General features: G+C 35.9%; 1 protein-coding gene across 1 annotated transcript in view; it reads left to right on the top strand.

The window, feature by feature from the left end:
* The window catches only part of PRKCZ (protein kinase C, zeta), a 68053-nt gene that overhangs the window by 15998 nt on the left and 32140 nt on the right, over positions 1 to 19915 (top strand). The window contains exons 5-6 of the mRNA XM_009325134.1: positions 15906 to 15991; positions 18923 to 19054. Coding sequence (XP_009323409.1) covers positions 15906 to 15991; positions 18923 to 19054 — 218 coding nt within the window. The remainder of the gene's footprint in view (positions 1 to 15905; positions 15992 to 18922; positions 19055 to 19915) is intronic.

Genomic DNA, 19915 nt, shown 5'->3' with positions numbered 1-19915 from the left:
CCCGTCCCCACAGACTGGAATGGCAGCACTGCTATGTGGATGAGGTGGCAGGATTTCTAAAACGTCTTGCATCTCTTCCCAGATACTGAGTGTGACCTCTCATAGTTTCTAGCATCTGCTGGCCTGGAGCCTTGGATACTTTATCACAATGTTTCCTGATAAAGATGGCAGACTTTTAGGCCAGGCTTTTGTATGTAAAAATGTTTTTACTTTTTTAGTAGATTAGCTATTCTTTTGGAATTGATATTAAACATGGTTGTTTCTGAAATGTTTCGGTGTGTATTTCCCTTCTGTGCTTATAAGTGATACCCTTCCTGATACAAACCATGGTATCTGATTGGCAGTTTTATAACTTAGTTATTATAGTCTCCGCTTATTTACACTGACAGCTCTTGATCTGATTTATCACTCTTGGTGCTGCAGTGCGTTTGTATAACAAAGCATGTTCAGCTGAACAACATCTATTGATTTGTAGGACTTCCCTAATGGAATTGCCGGTTTTATCAGAGAAATACTTGTTTTTGTGACATCAGCTCCTTGACATCCATGCCATGTTTTAGTTTGTGCCTCAGCTGCTAGCTACAGCCTCTCAAGGGAGCCAGTACCACCCGTGCCTGGATACATGAGGCAGAGATGTGAAAGGGAGAGACGGGGGTAACCAGTCTTCCATTAAATATTTGCTCTTAATGTTCGAGCTGATCCTGCCTATTGTCCTTGGTATCTAATGGTATTCAAACAGCGGCATCAGTGGAATAAAGGGAAAATGTTTCATTTCATACCTACTACATTGTAAAGCGTAAAGAATTTCATGCTGAAGAAGCTAAAGAATAAAACCCAGTGAGTAATGCATGCTTTTTCTATAGATTTTATGTATCACTATTGTGATCGCTGTTATGAATTGAGGCCATTGATGCAGTATGTGTGTACGTGTGGTGCAGTAGATAATAGAACTCAGCATTTTGGTTATGATACAGTTGCTTTGCCTACCACCCTCCTTTGCAGCCATAGATTGTTACAAATGCAGAGATGCCTGCTGCCTCTTGTGCGTAGGGATATGGCTGAGACCTCTCAGAAATGCTGATAAAATTGCATTGAAAGGACTCTTGGGGAATGTATTTTAGGAGGAAAAGAACAGAAGAGTGAGTGGTGATGCTGCTGCTAATAAGGGAGATTAATGAAAGAAATGTATCCAAAAAACCCTGACGGTATGTGTTCAGGGCCTGTTTATTGTAAGATTGCTGATGTAAAGATTAACGATTTAGAAGCATCATTTTCTAAGGTCTTTTTGTTGAATTGTGTTTAGTGGATTGTCTTAGATGGATTTTTTTTAACTGTGAAATAATTGTTTTGAATTGAGGTTTACTTAGTTTCTAATATTGTCAGAATAAAGTGTGCTAGTACACTTCTGCATTTTTACATCTGAACAGATAGATATGTGTATTTAATGTTAAAATTAATCTTGGATTTGGGTAGCTAATGCTAACAAATTTTAGGGTTGTTTTGCTGTGGGCTTCATTAAATAGAAGAATGCAGACTAGGGGAAACCTTTAAATCATTTCACTAAATAGAATGAATACGTTTTTAATGTATAAGTACTTATGGCATTAGTATGACAGTAGACTAATGTTTTTATTATCTAATATTTCTGGCTGATTTTGCTGCCTTTTTTTTTTTGGTGATGATTACACTGTGTTGTAGGTGTCTCTTATGGTCTTTGTTTATCTGCTCAGTATTTTAACATTAGGTGTTTGGACTTCATTTTTCCCAAGCCATCTTGAAAATTTCATCATAGCGTTGAGTAAAGGTATCTTACTAACCCAATTATTGTTGTGAGCTTTTTTATTTTAGGTATAGGTATTTGGGTTTGCTTTATGTTCTGCCTGATACCACGAAATAGCTCTAAAAGGCTTCCCGTTACAGTAGTGTGGCCTGTAAATATTTTTCTAGCTCATAAGGCAGGTTTTTCCCTTCATTTGTTACTGTATTGGCAGCAGTGATTAGGTTATTCAGAGCACGTGAACCAATTTCATCCCCCAATGAAGAAAGGAACTATTGCGACCATAGAGACTATTCTGAAGACATAGATTGGATTGCACTGGATAATTAAGCAATTTTGAAACTGCTAGTAACCCTCTCCTGGTTTTTAGTAATTGAACTGGCAGAGAGGAAAATAGTACAATTTTTAATGTAAGATATTGTTGCTTAGGAATTGAAAATAGCTGTGTCATAGTTTCTCAAGAATACCTGAAATCTCTTCCTCTGTCTTCTTAACTGTGTACCACCTTTTTTTCATATGTGGCATATTTGAAAAATACACATACAGATTATGAGACAGTGTAAGTTACTGAAAACAGAATTGTAGTTAAATGTCCCTTTTGCTTATCATTTAATGTTTTTAATTCTAAAATAACTTCAACATTTTTCTTAGCTATGAAACATCCAATGAAGAATAAAGAGCTAGGCCTCCCTCTTGATAATTGAGGCGTGAAATTACAAAGCATGCATCTGATTGTGGGGTTTGGTACCTTCTCTTACTTTAAGATACTGGATGTCTTAGCAGATGTTTGTATACCAATTTCTAAACTATAAACTAAAAATACAGTGGAATAAGGAATACTTGAGCTAGTTTTTAAGGTGTCATTACAAATAGCCTGTGGTTTTTTTTTTTATTTATTTATTCCAAACCCCCCCCTCTTAGCTATTGCTCAGAATGTAGCATAATCATGCAGGAAAGATGTCACCTGGTTTTAGAAAACTTCTCTTGAATATAATGTCTGGCTCCATCCCCCTGTGTTACCTCTCGTACTTCCAATCTATATACTTCTCATAAGTTGGTAAATCCACTTTTGATATACAGGCAATTGGGGTAATTAAATTGGCAAGAAGTGATGAAGCTTTTTGTGTTATTTGTTGGAATTAGTGGACATCTGCGAGCCTGTTAAACCTTTGTTAGGCCTGTCTGTTTCAGTAGCTTGAAAGAGCTATTTAATGTCTAACCCCTTAATTTATATGGTCAAGGTTAATGATATATTATTATACTTGGGATTCTGCGTAATACTTTTTGAAATTAGTTGTGCTATGCAAGTTACATTTTTTAATGTTTGAGCCACAGAAATAGCAACAGAGGCCTGCAGGGCAGATAAATGGGCTCTTGAACATTTATCTCTTGGATTTTTGAGCTGATGTGTGAGAAACCAGGTTTTGTGAGAGATTTCAGGTGCTGCTAATTTGAAATGGAGAGCACTTCAGAAGTGAAGCCTCAGAAGACCAAGTAGTGATAGCAGTTGGCTGGCCACTGAAGACTTGCTGTCAGCACAAATCTGGATGGTAAATAAATCTCCTGAAGTAAAAAAGCAAAAAGCAGCTAACTTCAGGCATGCTGAAAGGGCGGCTTTCAGAAGAGGCATGTGAGAGTCCTAATCATCACTGTCGGTGCAAGAGTTAAGTGTTGAACAGACTGTGCAGTTCTGTCCTTAAACCACAGGGGGAAGGTAGTGACTTGTGTAGTGGAAAAATGAAAAACTGAGATTCTCAATATTGACTGGAAAGCATCTCATTTGTAATTCTGAAGTTCCAGTACTACTTCTTCTGCATCTGTAAGTGCTTTTCCTTGAATTATTAGCTGGGGAAATATTTAAAAGGAAACGAGAAATTATTTGAAGGCAAAACTTCAAGATTTTAGTATGGTCCTCTTTACTTTTACAATAACATGCTCATTCTAATAATAATAATAATAATGCTATTATATGCTTTTTCCAATAATTTAGGTTATCATCTACTGTGTTCTTCAGTAAAGCAGGTACAGATGACTGGCTCAGGACTCCCTGTTCTTTAGATATTCAACTCTGATAAAAACTGTTCTTACCCATAGGGACTGCAAAGAAAGGAAAACCTCGGGCAGGCAGTGATAAAATCGATATTGTAGAGCCTGAAACAATAGGTCTGGGATTGGAACCGATCCATTAATTTCAAGGTGCAATAATTGTTTTTAACAATAGCACTACAAGCTATCTCAATGTTACTTTAAATTTGTTAGAAGGAATAGCTGTCATAAAATAATGTTACACAGCAGATCTCATATTATACACAGATAATGGAGAGCACAGCAGAAATCAAAAGGGTTGTAGGTGGGAAGCAGTGTGCAAACTTTGCAGATCTGGTATAATTATCTTCCCTTCCTCTGTGGGGTGAGTTGAAAGCCCCCTTCCAAAAGCTGAAAGACAAATACCATCATTAATTTGAAAGATTTAAACATGCTTTCTTTTACATGTTAAACACTATAGCTTTCCATTAACAGACCAGATGAAAGGGCAGGTACATAAGACTGTATCATATGCAATTTTTTCCCCATAAGGTTGAGAAGCTCTAGGATGGAAGGTCGCTTTCTTGGGAAACAATAATCTGCATCATAAAAGAATTAAGTAAACTGGAAGACTTACTCAGTTTGCTACTAGAATTAGTGTATAAGCATTTAATCCAGAATATAACAGGTATGATGAGTAACTTCTGAAACTACTCAGATTTTTTTATTTAGCTACTGTCACTAAATAATGATGAGTTTAGTGATACTTTATATCGCTGCAAACTCTACTTCTTATGTTATACTTGTGAAATGTATAAATGCTATATCCATATAGTATATGAGGAAGCTTAGAAGGAGTAAAAGTACAAATGGGAGAATCTTTCAGAGATTAGTTTTATTTATTGAATGATAAAAACTGAGCACAATTCATAGAACTCAAATTGTGACATAATAAGAATGGACATTGTGTGCACCTCATTTCAGCTTGCTTTCCTCCTAATACAAAGCAGAATAAGGTACTGTGAGGTATAGATGTGTCAAAACTGTTGGACTGAAAAGCGGTAGATCTGGAGAGTTAGTCCTGCTGCAAGGTAATAGTGTCCTCTGATATACTGAGGTATTGCATACTTTTCTGGGTATAATATTAGCAGACGTCTGATTAAATTTGAAAGAATTCAGAGAAATACGCTCAAGAGTCTGATTTCTTAGGAAAGCTGAAGTACACCTTTATGAAGTAATAGCTAAACTGAGTTTCTGTCATGCTGCTAATACTGGAATAATGTAAACATTGGGAAGGGAAATGGAACTGTTTTAGAGTGGATCATAAGCTGAAGTAATGGAACCATGCTGTGAAGGAGAACAGCTTGACTCAGAAAATGTGTCCTAACACTGAGACTGTAGGAACCAAATAATGGTTTCAAGGGCATCGTGAGGGCCACCTTATAAAAGCTTTATGAATTTGAAATAAATGTTAAATCCATTTTGATTAGCTGGTGGGTTTTTTGAACAGTTTTGCGTTTTTAGTGATGATGTAATCAAACAGGTGTTGATGCCTATCACTTGAGGGCAAATCGAGTAATTTGATATGCACTGAAAAAACCTTAAGAAATACCGTCAATTTAATACAAATGGTAACAGTCTAAAAAATAGGAACTCCATGCTTTCCATGAGAAGTAGGCATGAACAGCCCATGGTAAATGCATTGCTTAAGTTGGGGGGGTTTAGCTAATTTTAATTTCCATTTCATTCTAAGCACAGGTTCTGGAAACTTTTGGTAGTTCTGTGATTATCAGTTCAATAGCAGTTCGAAATGCAAATAGAATTGCACAGGTAACTATGAAATAAGGGGAAAATCAGGTGTACAAGACAGGCCACAGCCAAATCTGTGGAAAGGTTTCAACGCAAGGAGAACAAGACTAGGACTTCAACTTAGAAAAAGACAACTGATGAAATATGATACAATTAATTTAAATATCATGTATGGCACAGATTAAGTAAAATCAGTTAACCGTTTCCTAGAGGACAAGAAGTGGGGCTTTTAAAATGAAGTCTTCTAAAATGTTTTCTAGGGGACTCATCAGTAGATAGCTTTTTTGTTTTTCCTCCGACCCTTTTGATAGACATGTTATAACTTGCCATTTAAGATAAAAAATGAGACTAGGTGAAAATGTGATCTGACCAAGTTTTAACTGATCACACTTAAGCAAATTGGATTCAGTTACTCCTGATTGCTGTCAAGCTCAGTCACAAAAAGAACTGGAATTCTCACCCCTTTCAACTATGAATAGATATGAAGCACGTGTACTCAAAGGATTAACTTTTTCTGAAAATGTGTGGTGTCAAGTCTAGATTAAGATACCCCAGCAAGTCTTAAATCATGCAGGCTACCGATAACATAAAGTAGAACCAAATTCCTGCAGGAAACTTCATTGGGTTGCTCCTTGTTTCTTTGTCTGCCTTCTTCAGTAATTCCAGATTGTATTAGAAGACAGAGGCTTTCTGTTACCAGGCTTTTATTTATAATAGAAAGTAGTGCTTCATGTACGTATGAAGACATAGAAGTTTATTAAAAAGAAAAAAGTGGCATGCACAGTGGATGCAGATGTAGACTAGAAAAGACAGATGTGTTCTGCTTCAGTAATCTGGGCTTTGTTGCATTAAGTGCTTGCTAAATACAAATTCTAGAGGTTTAGTTGAAGCTGTAAAATTTGTATATGTGAAAAATGAGCAATGTATGGATAAAAATATACTTAAAGGTGCCATTTTATTAGTTCAGGTAAATAGAATACTGTTCAGGTGTCTCTGTTGCATAAATGGAGTTTAATACTAAAGAAATGCTTCATCTCCTCTACAGATTGCTTAAATATTCAGAACTTCATTTTGATCTACTTCAGTACTAAGCTAGGTAAATTAAAGAATGAAATAATTTAAATAAGTACTCGTTCAGTACTCTTTCAGCTTGATTAAAAAACATTTTAATCCAGATCTTAATTTGTGTTAATAGAATATTAAATTCAGTTTTCATTGTAGTAAATCTTTTAATGAAAGTGATTTTTATTTTGGGAGAATATATGATGCAGTCATCAAAAGAAGCCTTTTGGACTTTCATTAACAATGCAATGCAAGCTTGGGTTTGTGGTGCATGTAACCACTGTGGTTTTGTAAACAGAGGAGCCAACTATACATCATGAAAGCGTGTAAAGTTTAAAATTGCATAGAAGGCCAAGTTAGAGGAGGGAAAATTTGAACTTTTCTTTCCTAAACAAAAATGTTGATCACCTGCAGAAGCATGGATCCACCACCAATTGTCTTCCGTCCCTTTTCATAACGTGTTCTTTCAAACTAGAGCAACAAATACAGCATCATTTTATCCTGTGTTTGGGACAGCCTTGCGAAATGCATACAATGCAAGAGACATTGAGAAGGACATACACCAGACTGTGATCACTGACATGCACAGAGATCCTCATCATCAGAGCATCTTCACTTCTGGAGTAGCATCCAGTGATGGAATTTAGTGAGGATTTCTTGAGTAACACTTTGTTTACTTTGCTATGTTATTTTCAAGTACATCTGATAAATTTCACATAAAATAATAAAATTCTGATCTTGGGTTGCAAAATTAGGATCTTTATAGAAAAGCCATGACCCTTGCATAGAAAAATGTGTTGGAGTTCTGAGTTACTTCTTCAAAAAGCAGTAAGAAAAAGCCTTGTGAAGTAATAAAGTGTCTTTTGGACACTGAAAGCATAAATACCTTCAGGCACTTTAAAATATTTTAAACTATACTATTTTTCCTGTATATCTGCCATCTTAAATTCTTGGGGGGTTTGGTTAAGAAGGAATTTTAAATAATGCTAGTAAAATAATGCTCTCTTCTATTATTTTGTCCTGTAATGCTATCATATTTTGGCAATTAGTCCCAAAATAATTACCATCCTTCCGAAGAAAATGAAAATTTAAGGTCATTAGTGTATGCACGAAAGATTACAAAAACTTCTATAGACCCTGTATACAGGTCAATGTATTTTTGTATGTTTAAAATGAATCAACACTTTTCAGCAAACGGCTGTCTTGATGCATGAATACCAAATTTGTTTTCACTTAATTGACTAACATTTTTGCTTTGACTAGATAATAATATATGAGTAAACTCTGGTCTGTTAGTCACTGAGTCGTATTCTTAACAGTTCTTAGTGATTAGTTAACAAATGGTTAGACTCACAAGTAAAAAGAGAATTCAAATTCTGTGATTGACTTCACAGTTGGCGTTCTAGAATTCACTGTGGAAATAAGTGGATCACCCAAACTTGCTACAATTTCTCCGCTGGGTGACTGGGAGAATCCTACTCTTGCCCTAGTTTAATACCAGATTTATCTGTCTTGGTAATATTGCAAGTGTATTCAACTGTTCAACTCTTATGTGCACAGCAGTCTTCAATGAAAAGAAACAAATTGTTGAATGTGATGTAGATATGTTAAATTGTGCAATCTTTCTTTGCTGAAGGTGACGTTCAGTTTTGCGTGAGGTTCAAGTTAGAACTGTCTGTTCCTGTGCATTGCCCAACTCGTATGCAAACCAGCCAGCCAGCCATTGTAGCCATGGGACTTAATGCACACAGCAGCCTAACCAAAACAATTACAGTTCTTAAACTTGGCGTGAAGGCAATCTGGAACAATTTAAAATGTGGTTTTTGCTGTATCTTATTATGAGATTTTTTTTAAGTCTCTGTTTTTTGTTTGTTTGTTTGCCAGAAACATGCCAAGTTATCTCATGCATTTGTTTACCATAATTGTTGGAGGGTTACATTTCCATTGCAATTTTCAAGAAATAATTCTGTAAACTGTGTTTGCTACTAATTGTTTAGATATCTGTTTTAAAGTATCAGATTATTATTTTCTTTTGCTCAAGAGATATTAAGTCAAATCCTTGGATGTCTCCTGTTTGTTTGATAGCTAAAGTAACTATCTTGCTTGTTGTTCTGGTAGGATGCATCGTTGTCTTCCGCTCTGGGTGTCTCTCTGTGAGGTGCATCTCTGACGCCTCATCCACAATATTTTTCCGATTGATCAGTCCCTCTGTTGATCATAAGTAAAGGGAACTTTTAAGGACAACTTACGTATTGTCTAAACATTTTATTTCTTGCATTTCTGTGAATATAAGGTTGTATTATTTTTTTTGTTTGAAAGTGAAAGCCTGTATTTTTAAAAATAGTTATTAGATCCCTTGGTTTCTTAATTTTCTCATGTATTCTGAAAGGAATCAGTATTTTTAATGACAAGGCAATCCAGATTTTCTAATAGCCATTCATAATGAGCTTTTTAACTTGAAGAGCATAAGGCATTAACAGGTGTGATTGATCTGAAGGGGCATACAGCACCAGTGCAGCGGAGAGGCTTTTTCAAAACGAGATGTTGGCTCTGTTTTTATTGGATGGCATTGTCTTCGTAAATGTGACTTACCACCTTGCAATGGCATGGAGCCATTTTAACAGAAGGATCTGAATATGAGCAACCAAGAGGTCGTGCATGAGAAAACAGTGTGTGTGGAGGACAGGTTTTCCACCTAGCAGTCCTGAAGTGGGAGTCAGTTGACCCCCTTCTAAGTCAGTGGGGAATAGGATATTCAAGCAGTATTTTAGCTGTGTTGCAATAAATGCTGGGTAAATATTACTGTTCTGTGAGATAGTTTTATTTCCTTGTTGGTTCTCTGCTGATACTATATGTAGTACACTTCCTTTGTCATTATTGCTATCTTAATTGTGCTTGATTTTTTTTTTAATAGAGGTTGATCTGACTTTGTAGTTAATTTTAGTGTCTGTTGAAAAAGAAAAGAAGGATGGGGATATGGTTCCCCAACTGCTTATCAGTTTTAAATTAAATTGAATAAAAAATAAAATGCTGTCTTCTAACCATTTTAATAACTGCAAGAGGTGAAAGCAGTTAATACCTATATATTGTTAAGGATACTGTCTTTTCTTTTTCTAACTTCTGAAAAGGAATAGCAATTGTAGAGACGCTTATTCATAATAAAAAGAAGGGCCAATTAACATCCCATACAATGTATGTCTGTTGCGTGCTTCAGAAGGCAGTTTTATTGTTTCAGTTTAATTATTTGGGACATATTAAGTAACAGTTATGTGAAACAACATACTATCAAAGTTTTTTAGAATTTACTTTCCCAAAATTTGTCCTTTCTTTATATGGAATTATTTTTATGTTTTTATCTAATTCAGAGTCTAACTGAAATACCAATATCAATTTCCTACTTGTAATTCATGAGTTGGTTTTGAAAGAATGCTCACTTGTCTGCTCAGCAAAACATTAAAAGAACAAAACAAAAACTGGGCATTCTCATACTGTCCAGCTGGCAGGCAATGTAATTGGCCTGTAAACAAGTTGCATTAATCTCTGAGAAGTGATTTGCAGCAATAGCAAATTATCTCTGTGCTTAGTATAGTAAAAGATTTCATTATAGTTTGATCACATAAAAGCAGACTTTGGAATTGCATTTGTAAATCCAAATGCAGAGGAAATAATTTTTTTGTGGCCGTCTTACTGCCATTCATTGGTGTAAACCACACTTTTCAGACAACTGATGAATTTGCTTACTTATTCTGGAAAATACAAGCATTTATAAACTTTCAGACAGAAAAATAATATTTTGGGCTTTGGGGCAGGTTGGGCCTGTCTTTTAAATTGTTTCTCTTCTCCAGTGCTGGGAAAGTATGTTGTCATTTGACAAATAATTGTGCCTTCTTCTATTTCTCCTTACTTTACCAAGTTATGTTTTCAAAGGCAAGGTTCACATCCTTTCTGCTAAGTTCTGAGGGAGGTCATTATTGAATTGGGGGAGTATCTTCTGTAGATGAGTTAACTTGGAATGAACACTAAACAATAGACAAATTGCTCATCCATTTATATCCACAATTACATTTTTTTGTATGTTTAATTTTTTCCTTAAGTTTTTTCTACAATATTTTTTAAAAGATTAAAAAAAAACAACCCTAGGGAATGTCTCTGAAAAAACAGCATTAAATATATTTACAAGGTTCATTGTGCATTACTGTTAGTGATGTAGTTGCACAGCTTGACAACAGAGGGAAGAATTGCACAACAGCAACAGTCAGTTGCTTCACACTGCTTTTTATGTAGAGACAGCTGGTTAATTTTGTTTCAGACATTCAGTTTGAGTATTTTTATTTCCCTTGTAATCTTAACTTGAAAAAGTCTCTTTTTTTCCCTCCAATTTTCCAGTCTTGGAAGTAGATAAAATTCAGTACATTCATTGTAATTAGAATATATGTGTTCCCCAATAAAAATTTGTTATCCCTGTTAGCAGCTTAAAATACCTTTTGAGTTTTCATCTAAACTTGTTCATATACCAAAAAAAGTAGCCTTTTTCATTAAATGCAGTAATTAAATACTCATGCCTTTGTAATGGCATTCCTTTTTCTAGGTGGCTGGGATCAATCATGGCTGTAAAAACTTGTATTAGTTCTTGGTTATCAAGAATCACAGAATTCCTTACTTGTTTTATTCTGAAGTGTTCTAGAAACACGTACCAAAACATTTTGTTTCAGGTTCAAAAGTGTCCTTTTCCCATATGAAGTGTAGGGGTGAAATGCATACTAAGATTAGAGCTTTGTTCACACATCACACAGAACACTGACAATAAATTGTTTGTTTCTTATTTCAAGATATATACTTACTGCCATTTTAAGAATCTGTTTAGTGTTCGAGATGGTTTCTTTGATCTAGTATAGCTGTAGTTAGGATTTTTGAAGCTGATAATGCTTCAAAATAATAATGATATTAAAAACCCAAACTCCTTTTTATAATCTGCCATAATCCTTAAGTGAATTTTTAAGGATGTCCTCTTTCATGAGTGCATTACTAGATACATAGAATACACGTTTTAGTCCAGTTCTGTAGGTTATTCTAAGCAGGTTGCCCAGGATCATGTCCAGATGGCTTTTGAATATCTCTACAAACTCTGGGCAACCTGTCCCAGTGCTCAGTCACCCTCGCAGTGAAGAAGTGTTTCCTGATGTTCAGATGGAACCTCCTGTGTTTCAGTTTGTGCCCATTGCCTCTGGTCCTGTCACTGGGCATTGCTGAAAATAGTCTGATTCAGTCTTAATTATACCTTGCTTTCAGGTATTTGTATACATTGATGAGATGTCTCTGAGCCTTCTCTTCTCTAGACTAAACAGTTCTAGCTCTCTCAGCCTTTCCTCGTATGAGAGATTCTCTAGTCCCTTAATCATCTTAGTGGCCCTTCTCTGGACTCTCTCCAATAGCGCCATGCCTCTCTTGTACTGGGGAGCCCAGAACTGGACGCAGTACTCCAGATGTGGCCTCACCAGTGCTGAATAGAGGGGAAGGATCACCTCCCTTGACCTGCTGCCAATGTTCTTCCTAATGCAGCCCAGGACACGGTTAGCGCCTTTGCCACAAGGGTGCATTGCTGGCTCATGTTCAACTTGGTGCCCACCAGGTCCTTTTCTTCAGAGCTGCTTTCCAGCTGGTCGGCCCCTAGCATATACTGGTGCATGGGGTTATTCCTCCCTGGGTGCAGGACTTTGCACTTCCCTTTGAACTTCATGAGGTTCCTGCCTGCTGAATTCTCCAGGGGTTGAAGTCTCTCTGGCAGCACAACAACGTGGTGTATCAGCCAGTCCTCCCAGTTTTGTATCATCAGCGAACTTGCTCTGCCCCATCCAGATCACTAATGAGGATGTTGAAGAGGATTGGAGCCAGTTTTGTCCCCTGGGGAACACTGATAGTCACTGGACTCCAACTAGACTTTGTGCCACTGGCTGAATATGGATTACAAAAATGAATACTATTATTGATAGTACTAAGAACATATTATTCTGTGATAGAAATTTAGTCTTATTGTGTAATAATAAAAATAGAACTTGTGATATCAAGGTGTGTCTTTCAGTGGTCGCTGTTTTCTCATTTTTTGCCTTGGCCCCTTTTAGAGATGGGACATAGGAATTGATTTGCCTTAGACCCTACACTGGATCAGTGGCAGTCATAGCGGTAAATTGTAGAGATTCCTACTTTTTAAAGCTATGCTATATTAAGTTCAGTTTTTGTTAGACTGTTGCCTCACAAGTATATGATCTAAAACCCTGACTTTGATTTAATATTTATCATTAATTAGGGAAGTGACTTGCTCCTTTATTTACAGACTTCATCAGTGCAAGCTGCTTGTTAACTTATCATTCACTTAATATTCCTCATGTCAGTGATAAGCTAATGTTCAGAACACAGATGTATTAGGTTGCCTCCATATGGTGCTTTGTCTAATGAATCAATTAGCTATTTTGGAAAAAATCCTTGTGAAGTCGTTTTTTTCTTGTGGTGAAAAGTCATCCTACAAATGGTGGAACAGTTTCTCATTGATGTTTGTGTTCGAGCATATTTAGGCAAAAACTTTGCAATAGTTTTGCTAGGTTCTCATTTAAATTTTCTTTGCACTTAGGAAAAGCGGGGGGGTTTGTTTGCTTTAAAGTTTATATCTGGCAGATTTTGAAGAGCTCTGTGAGTCAAATAAACATATCAGGTGATACACCTCTATTCTAGTACCTGTATCTTTGCCGCTTCTATGGCATGCAGTCTTTCAGCTTCTTTGAGAAGTTGGGTTTTTTCAAATTGTTAACAATTCGTTTAATAGTGCAATGTCTGTTTCAAATGCTTGCAAAGTAAACATTTGCACATGCAAATAGAGTAACATATGGATGTTTGTGGATTTGGCACTGTAGATTTGTGGAGTCACAGAAACTTCAATACTTGTGCCTTGCTTTTGAAGGACAAAAATAGAGTATCTCAGGTCAGACCCGGTATTACAATCAGTGTTCACACATCGTATGTCAGTAGCCTGTGATTTTGGCTTGCTCAATATTAAGTTAAAACAACTTTTCAACAAAGAAACTATGTACTACTTGTGTTCTCTTCTGACAGTGAAAATGGGTGGGTTTTTATATTAAAAAAAAAAAAAAAGACTTCATCTTTGATAAGATGTGGATATTTAAAACTTAACTGTTTGAAACTTGAAAGGCAGAAACATTAAAGATGAAAATTTAAGATGGTTTTGCATTAGCTTCTGAGGATTATAAATTTGCTACATTCTGACAAGGTATTAAACTGTACTGTTTATCAGTCAAGTCTATCAACTTTGAGTTTTTATGTTAAATGTTCTTTGCATTGTCTGGGGCATTTTAGTTCGCATTGCATATTTTTCTACGTACAATATTGGTTGTTATAAATTGTTTCACTTGTATTACACTGATTAAAGGACAGCTTTAACAGCTAACATAATATTGGACTCTCAGTTTAAAAACACAAACAAAAAAACCCAACACAACCCCCCTCCCCTGTTTCCTGACTGAAATTCTTACGGAGAAGTTGCAACTGTTCTAAAAGAGAAAAATAAAGCAATATGATAGACCCTGTTAAGGTGACAGGGAAGAAGCAAGGATCACTTTATGTTGACCAAATACAATTGCTTATTATGAAACTGAGTTGTTTTGGTTGGGAGAACCAGTGTACCTAGGTACCAAATATAGCATATATGTAGCCATCCACAAGATATCATAAAAGTGTGTATTTTACTGTTGTCTTCTCAGACGGAGGGAGTTATACTTCCTATGCTGTTTAGTTCTCCATTCCCTGTGAAACTGCCTTACTTATATTTCATCTACTTTGAACAGAAAAATTAATATGTTGTACCAGCTGCCAACTGTGTTAAGTTGCATTATAACTAGTATAAATAATTTGTTTTTAAAAAGGCATACAGCTAAAACTTTGTGTTGGAAAATCTTACCATGTTACTGAAGATAGCTTTAAAATAATGGTATTGAAATAAGAATTATTCTAGTCTTTCACATTAATTTTTCAAGTAAGAGGATATTATAGCACCCATAAAACCACTGTAAAATACTTTTCCTGGAAATGTTTAAGGGGATGTGTCAGACTTGTCTCACTGTCTAAAAGATGCTTGTTAACTTCAAATATTACAGTAAACTTTGAGAACTCCTAAGTTTGAATCTCTTAATTAGAACTAATTATTCAGCAATGAAAATCTTGCCAAATCTGACTTTTTTTTTATATATATATTTTTTAGCCTCTTGATAGTAGAGTATGTTGTCAGTTTTAACATCACTGCTGAATTTTTTGCTTAACTCACCCCCCTCTTCTTTTCCCCCTGTACTCCCCACTCCACCCAGTACCCACTGGTATTGCCTGCTGTGGAAAGCTCATGATCCTGCTTATGTGGCAGGGGTTGGCTCTGTCACCATTACAGCTGTGTGCAGCTCTAAATAGGACTGGTGTTGCACAACACATTTTTCAACACTTAGTATTAAATACCAAATTCTCTAATTAGCCAGTCACACAAAAATTGCACATATATATGTGAAAAGCGACGACAACAAAAGTAATTTGGAGTAGATGTTAGGTACTGTCATGCATGGCCTCTTGGGAAGTCTGGCTTAAACAGATTAAATGATTTCTTGTTGTTCTGTTTAGAATATATTAGAAATAATTGCAGACCTGCACTTGAACTGTTTTCCTAACAGAAGTAGTATTTTGGTAATGTTTAATGGCAAGATAAAAATGAGGTCAAATAATGTAACTCTCAAGACTTGTAATATCTTTAATATTGCACATCTAAATCACTGTTAGCACCAAACATCCTTTACGTGTTTACATGTGAAGGTGTCACAGTGAGATCAGCATTGTAATTCTACTAGAGGAAGCTGTTTCTTTAACGGTTATCTGTCCCTCTCACCTGGGCTCAAACAGCAAGCAGCCAAGAAACTGTAACAAGATTATGATCATGTGAGGAAAAAGAGACAGGGATAGAGAAAAGGGAGAGGCAGTGGTGAAAGCACATCCTGCAGAAGCTGTCCTTTACGGCTGCCTTTAAAAAAAAAAAAAAACCCCAACCAAAAACCCAGCAGGGATTTTAGCTGTGCGTTGATATTTAGAAAAGCAAGATTGTTTTAAGTCACAACTTGCTTAACATAGTGTGTCTGGTATTGCTGTGCTACCATGCTGCTTCTTTACACCTTTTTAATTTCTTCCTTAGAATCAATCTACCGACGTGGAGCCAGAAGATGGAGGAAGCTGTACCGAGTGAATGGGCATTTGTTTCAAGCGAAACGTTTTAACAGAGTGAGTACTGTTGCATAAAATGTTGGGTTTTGGTAATGTTCTGTGGTAATTGTTTTCTCAGTCTGTGCTTTTTCTGTATTTGAGTGTTGAAAAGAAAGGAAGATGCTTATTCATGTGACTTTCAGTCTATGCAGTGTTATTCAGGTCATTACAATCGGAAGAACTTGAAAGTCTTTGAATCTGGGATGGAGTTAATAATATGATTGGTGGAAATTATTTATTTTTAAAGCCTCTAAAAAACTGGTTTTGTGACTATTTAAACTGATGCATACTTGGAGCAGTTTTTCCCCTCTCCACTCTTTATGTGGTTTTGATTGCTTGTTAGCATAATCTTTTGCCTTCAGTACTTTTTGTCATTCTTAAAGATTAGAGCTCTTGACGTTAGCTTTAACTATTCTGAATCTGAGATACTACATAATCTAATTAAGAAAAAAGAATCTGGTTTATTGAGCTAAAATACAACTGCGTTGAGAGTCTGTCTTAATCCACATAAGCAAGTGAATGTAGCTTTAAGGCTGAGACACCTCCTTCACTTATCCCTTTATGCCTAAGTACTGCAGCATATATACAAATGTAGTATACGCTTTTGGGAATTCCATACAAAAACTGAGTACAGTGAGGTGAGTTAACTTTTTGATTGAGCAGTAACGCTTTTTTTTTAAATTAAATTAGCATTTTTTTTTCCTAATGCTCCCCACCCCAAAACTGCATTGAAAGAAGGAAAAGGCCCCTAAAACTCAGTATCTTATCACTAGATATGTGAAAAAGTCATATATTTGAATTATAACATGCATTTGTAGACTGTGGTGTACCAAATCAATTTTATTAATTTATAGTATGAAATGTATACTTTTTTGTGCTTATTTGCTACGTAGTTAAAACATATTTCTTTGAAACGTTGTGAATGCATACCTGCCACATTAATAATCCATAAAGTTATAGATAATGATGTTTTAATTGAAATTAGGCAAATAGTGAATTTGTCAACATTTGTCAACAATCCTAAACAAAACTACTTTGTTGTAACTGTCTGTATAGAAGTGAAATCATATAAAGCCAGAACACAAACCATATCCGACTGAAGTTAGTAATAAAGTTGACATGAACTGTAAAGTGTGACATTAAAATGTATAAATTAATAATAAATTTTGGTCAGATATGTATATGTATTACTGAATTAGATACCAAATTTTAATGTTGACTGAATTAAGACTGGAGTATTACCTTATGAATTTATTCCTTTTTCAAAATAACCTTTTAAAACTTTTTCAGATAATTCAGGTAAATGAACACATGCAAGAATCTAAACTTTAATCTTGTTGAACATAATGTAAAGGTTAACTTGTTGTTATTGCTGTGTTTGTATGTGTTTTGGAGAGGTTATATGAGAGGGATACCTGTGTTACTGAAGGAATTTGGGAGCTGCCCCTACATCCTTCCCCCCCACCCCCTCGCTTCCCTGCATCTGACTGAAGTAAATGAGATTATTTTCTTGTATGTCATTTCCAGGGCCTAAGACATTTTATTTAGTCTTAATATTACTGCTGCCAAACCTATAGAAGAATACTGAAGGAAGTCTGATGGACCAGGAATTTTGAAAGAAGTGGCTATAGATGTCCAAGGCTTCCTCTTTTATTAGGCAGTATGTTTTTTGTTTTTTTTCCTGGGCAATGCAGTTTGGGTTTCTCCTAATCAAGGAGGACTGGCTGTGCAGATGAATGGGATGTAGTTAAGCTTTGTTTTCTACAACTGTCAAAATATAAGAAGGGCAATACAGAAAATATTTTTTAAAAATGATCCATTCTTTGATCATTATTTCTTCCCCCCCATACTACTAGTAAGGATTTGTAGTAGTTTAACGCTTTTGGGCAGGACACTGTGTGTGATTCATTAGTCTGAGGATCTGAATAACCACACTCTAACTTGCAGTTTGCTGGGAGGAACAGACTTTCACTGTTTTGTGGCTTTGGGACAGTTGCAGAGTTCTGTCTACGCCTGAAATGGGGGATGAGTGCAGGACTTCATGTGCAGCTTGCAGAATGATAGGCAATGTCCTAGCCTGTTACAGTAATTACTGGAGAAAATTTGCAGATAGGGAATAATGAGTAAGTCTTCTGTTGGCAACCTGTGCACTGTGTAGAGGGATAACTGAGGCTAGGTGACTTCTTGGCGTGCAAGAATCTCAGATTGCTATTTGGCATTTTGGGTCAAGTGGATAAAATGACCACAGCACACAAACACTGGAAGAATTATTTTAAGACCTGCCCTGTTAAAGTCAGCAGTAGAATGTCTGGCTTCTTAATTTGTCCTCATTTTGATTTAATTTATTGAGATGCCATTTTGTTGCATGTATAAAAAAGGCCATGTATTTTTGATATTAAATAGTGCAACATACAGAGGTTTTACATCAGACTTGGTAGATGAGTTTTAATTATGCAGAGTTTCTACTGATGTTCTACCACTGTTAAAGTATATAGGTGCAGATATAAAACATTCTTCATACTTGTCTTTTGTAACGTTTTATGCCAGTGTTCTCCAAAGCAGTCAGTTTGGGTGCTTTTTATGCATAATTGTGTAGTACAAATTCCTGTCAGTTTTGTTTGGGTAACCTCTGTCAGAACCTGAAATTCAAAATATACTTATTCTCTAAGAATGATTTGCTAATGTTAGGCTGTAATGTGTTCCATATGTTTGAAATATTTGTTTTCTTAACATTCATTAAAAAAGTACTGCATTTAGCTGAATTCTAAGTATGAATTGTAACCTTCAGTTATTAGGGAAACCCTGGATATTCTACAAGAATTATTATTGAAGATCTATTAGGAGGTGACTAGGATGGGTTCTTGTAGGGTGGATTCTTGCTGCTAGATAACTACTCACCTACAGAAAGGAATTGAGAATTGAATTGATAATATGCATTCTGGCTTTTAGAGAGCGTATTGTGGCCAGTGCAGTGAAAGGATATGGGGTCTCGGAAGGCAAGGCTACAAGTGTATCAACTGCAAATTGTTGGTCCATAAACGTTGTCATATACTTGTTCCACTGACCTGCAAAAGGCATATGGTAAGTTTGCATTCTGTATAAAGCTAAGATGTTTCATTGCATCCTGTGTTGCTGTTTGTAGATGTGCATCTGAAGTAATTAAATGCTGTGCATGGTTGTAGTTTTGTAATACGTGGTGGTATTTGGTTTTCAGCTTCTGAAATATCTATGGAGGACAAGCCTTTGGATTGTGAGCAGTAGAGACAAAGTGAGAAAAGAAAACTTGTGATATGACTTAAGTGTGAGCAAGCTTGAGTTTGACTTCTCCAGTAGACCTGTTGTATTTTACAGATAGATAAAGAGTTGTCATTGACAATCTTAGCGTTTGTTCTTTTTAGCCTATGGGAATGTTTTAAGAACTAAGGCACTAGTGTGCTTTTGCACTACCACTTGCAAAAAGGCTTGTTGCTTTCATCTTCTTGCCATCTCAGTTTCTCCAGTACTATTCTCATCCCCTCCATTCCCCTCATATATTCCGGTGGCAACGCTAGTGTCTTTCCTAGGCTTTAAACATTAGTCTATATCCCTGAATTTTAGCCCTTCCCCATATTCATCACAGAATATAACCAGTATCTCGCTGGTTGTTGCATGACGTTGTCTCTAACTCAAAACTTAAACCAGTATTTTTCTTTATTGGTATTGCGTATGATGTGCGTTGACATGACTAGATTCTTTGCCAATTTATTTCTGCATGTTGCTATACCTACTAGAATAGTCCTACACGTCTCATTGAGTTGTGAATGAGACCAGGGGCCAAATGTACTGTAAAACTATTTGGTATTGTGATCTTTACCAATTTATGCAATACCCTTGCATGATGAGTAACAATTAATGTTTTTTAAACAGGAAAGGAATATGCCAGTGCTCTAAATTGAGTGTGTT

Source organism: Pygoscelis adeliae, unplaced genomic scaffold (genome assembly GCF_000699105.1).
Source record: "Pygoscelis adeliae isolate BGI_AS28 unplaced genomic scaffold, ASM69910v1 Scaffold36, whole genome shotgun sequence".
NCBI lineage: Eukaryota > Metazoa > Chordata > Aves > Sphenisciformes > Spheniscidae > Pygoscelis > Pygoscelis adeliae.
This window is presented reverse-complemented; position numbering and strand designations above follow the sequence as displayed.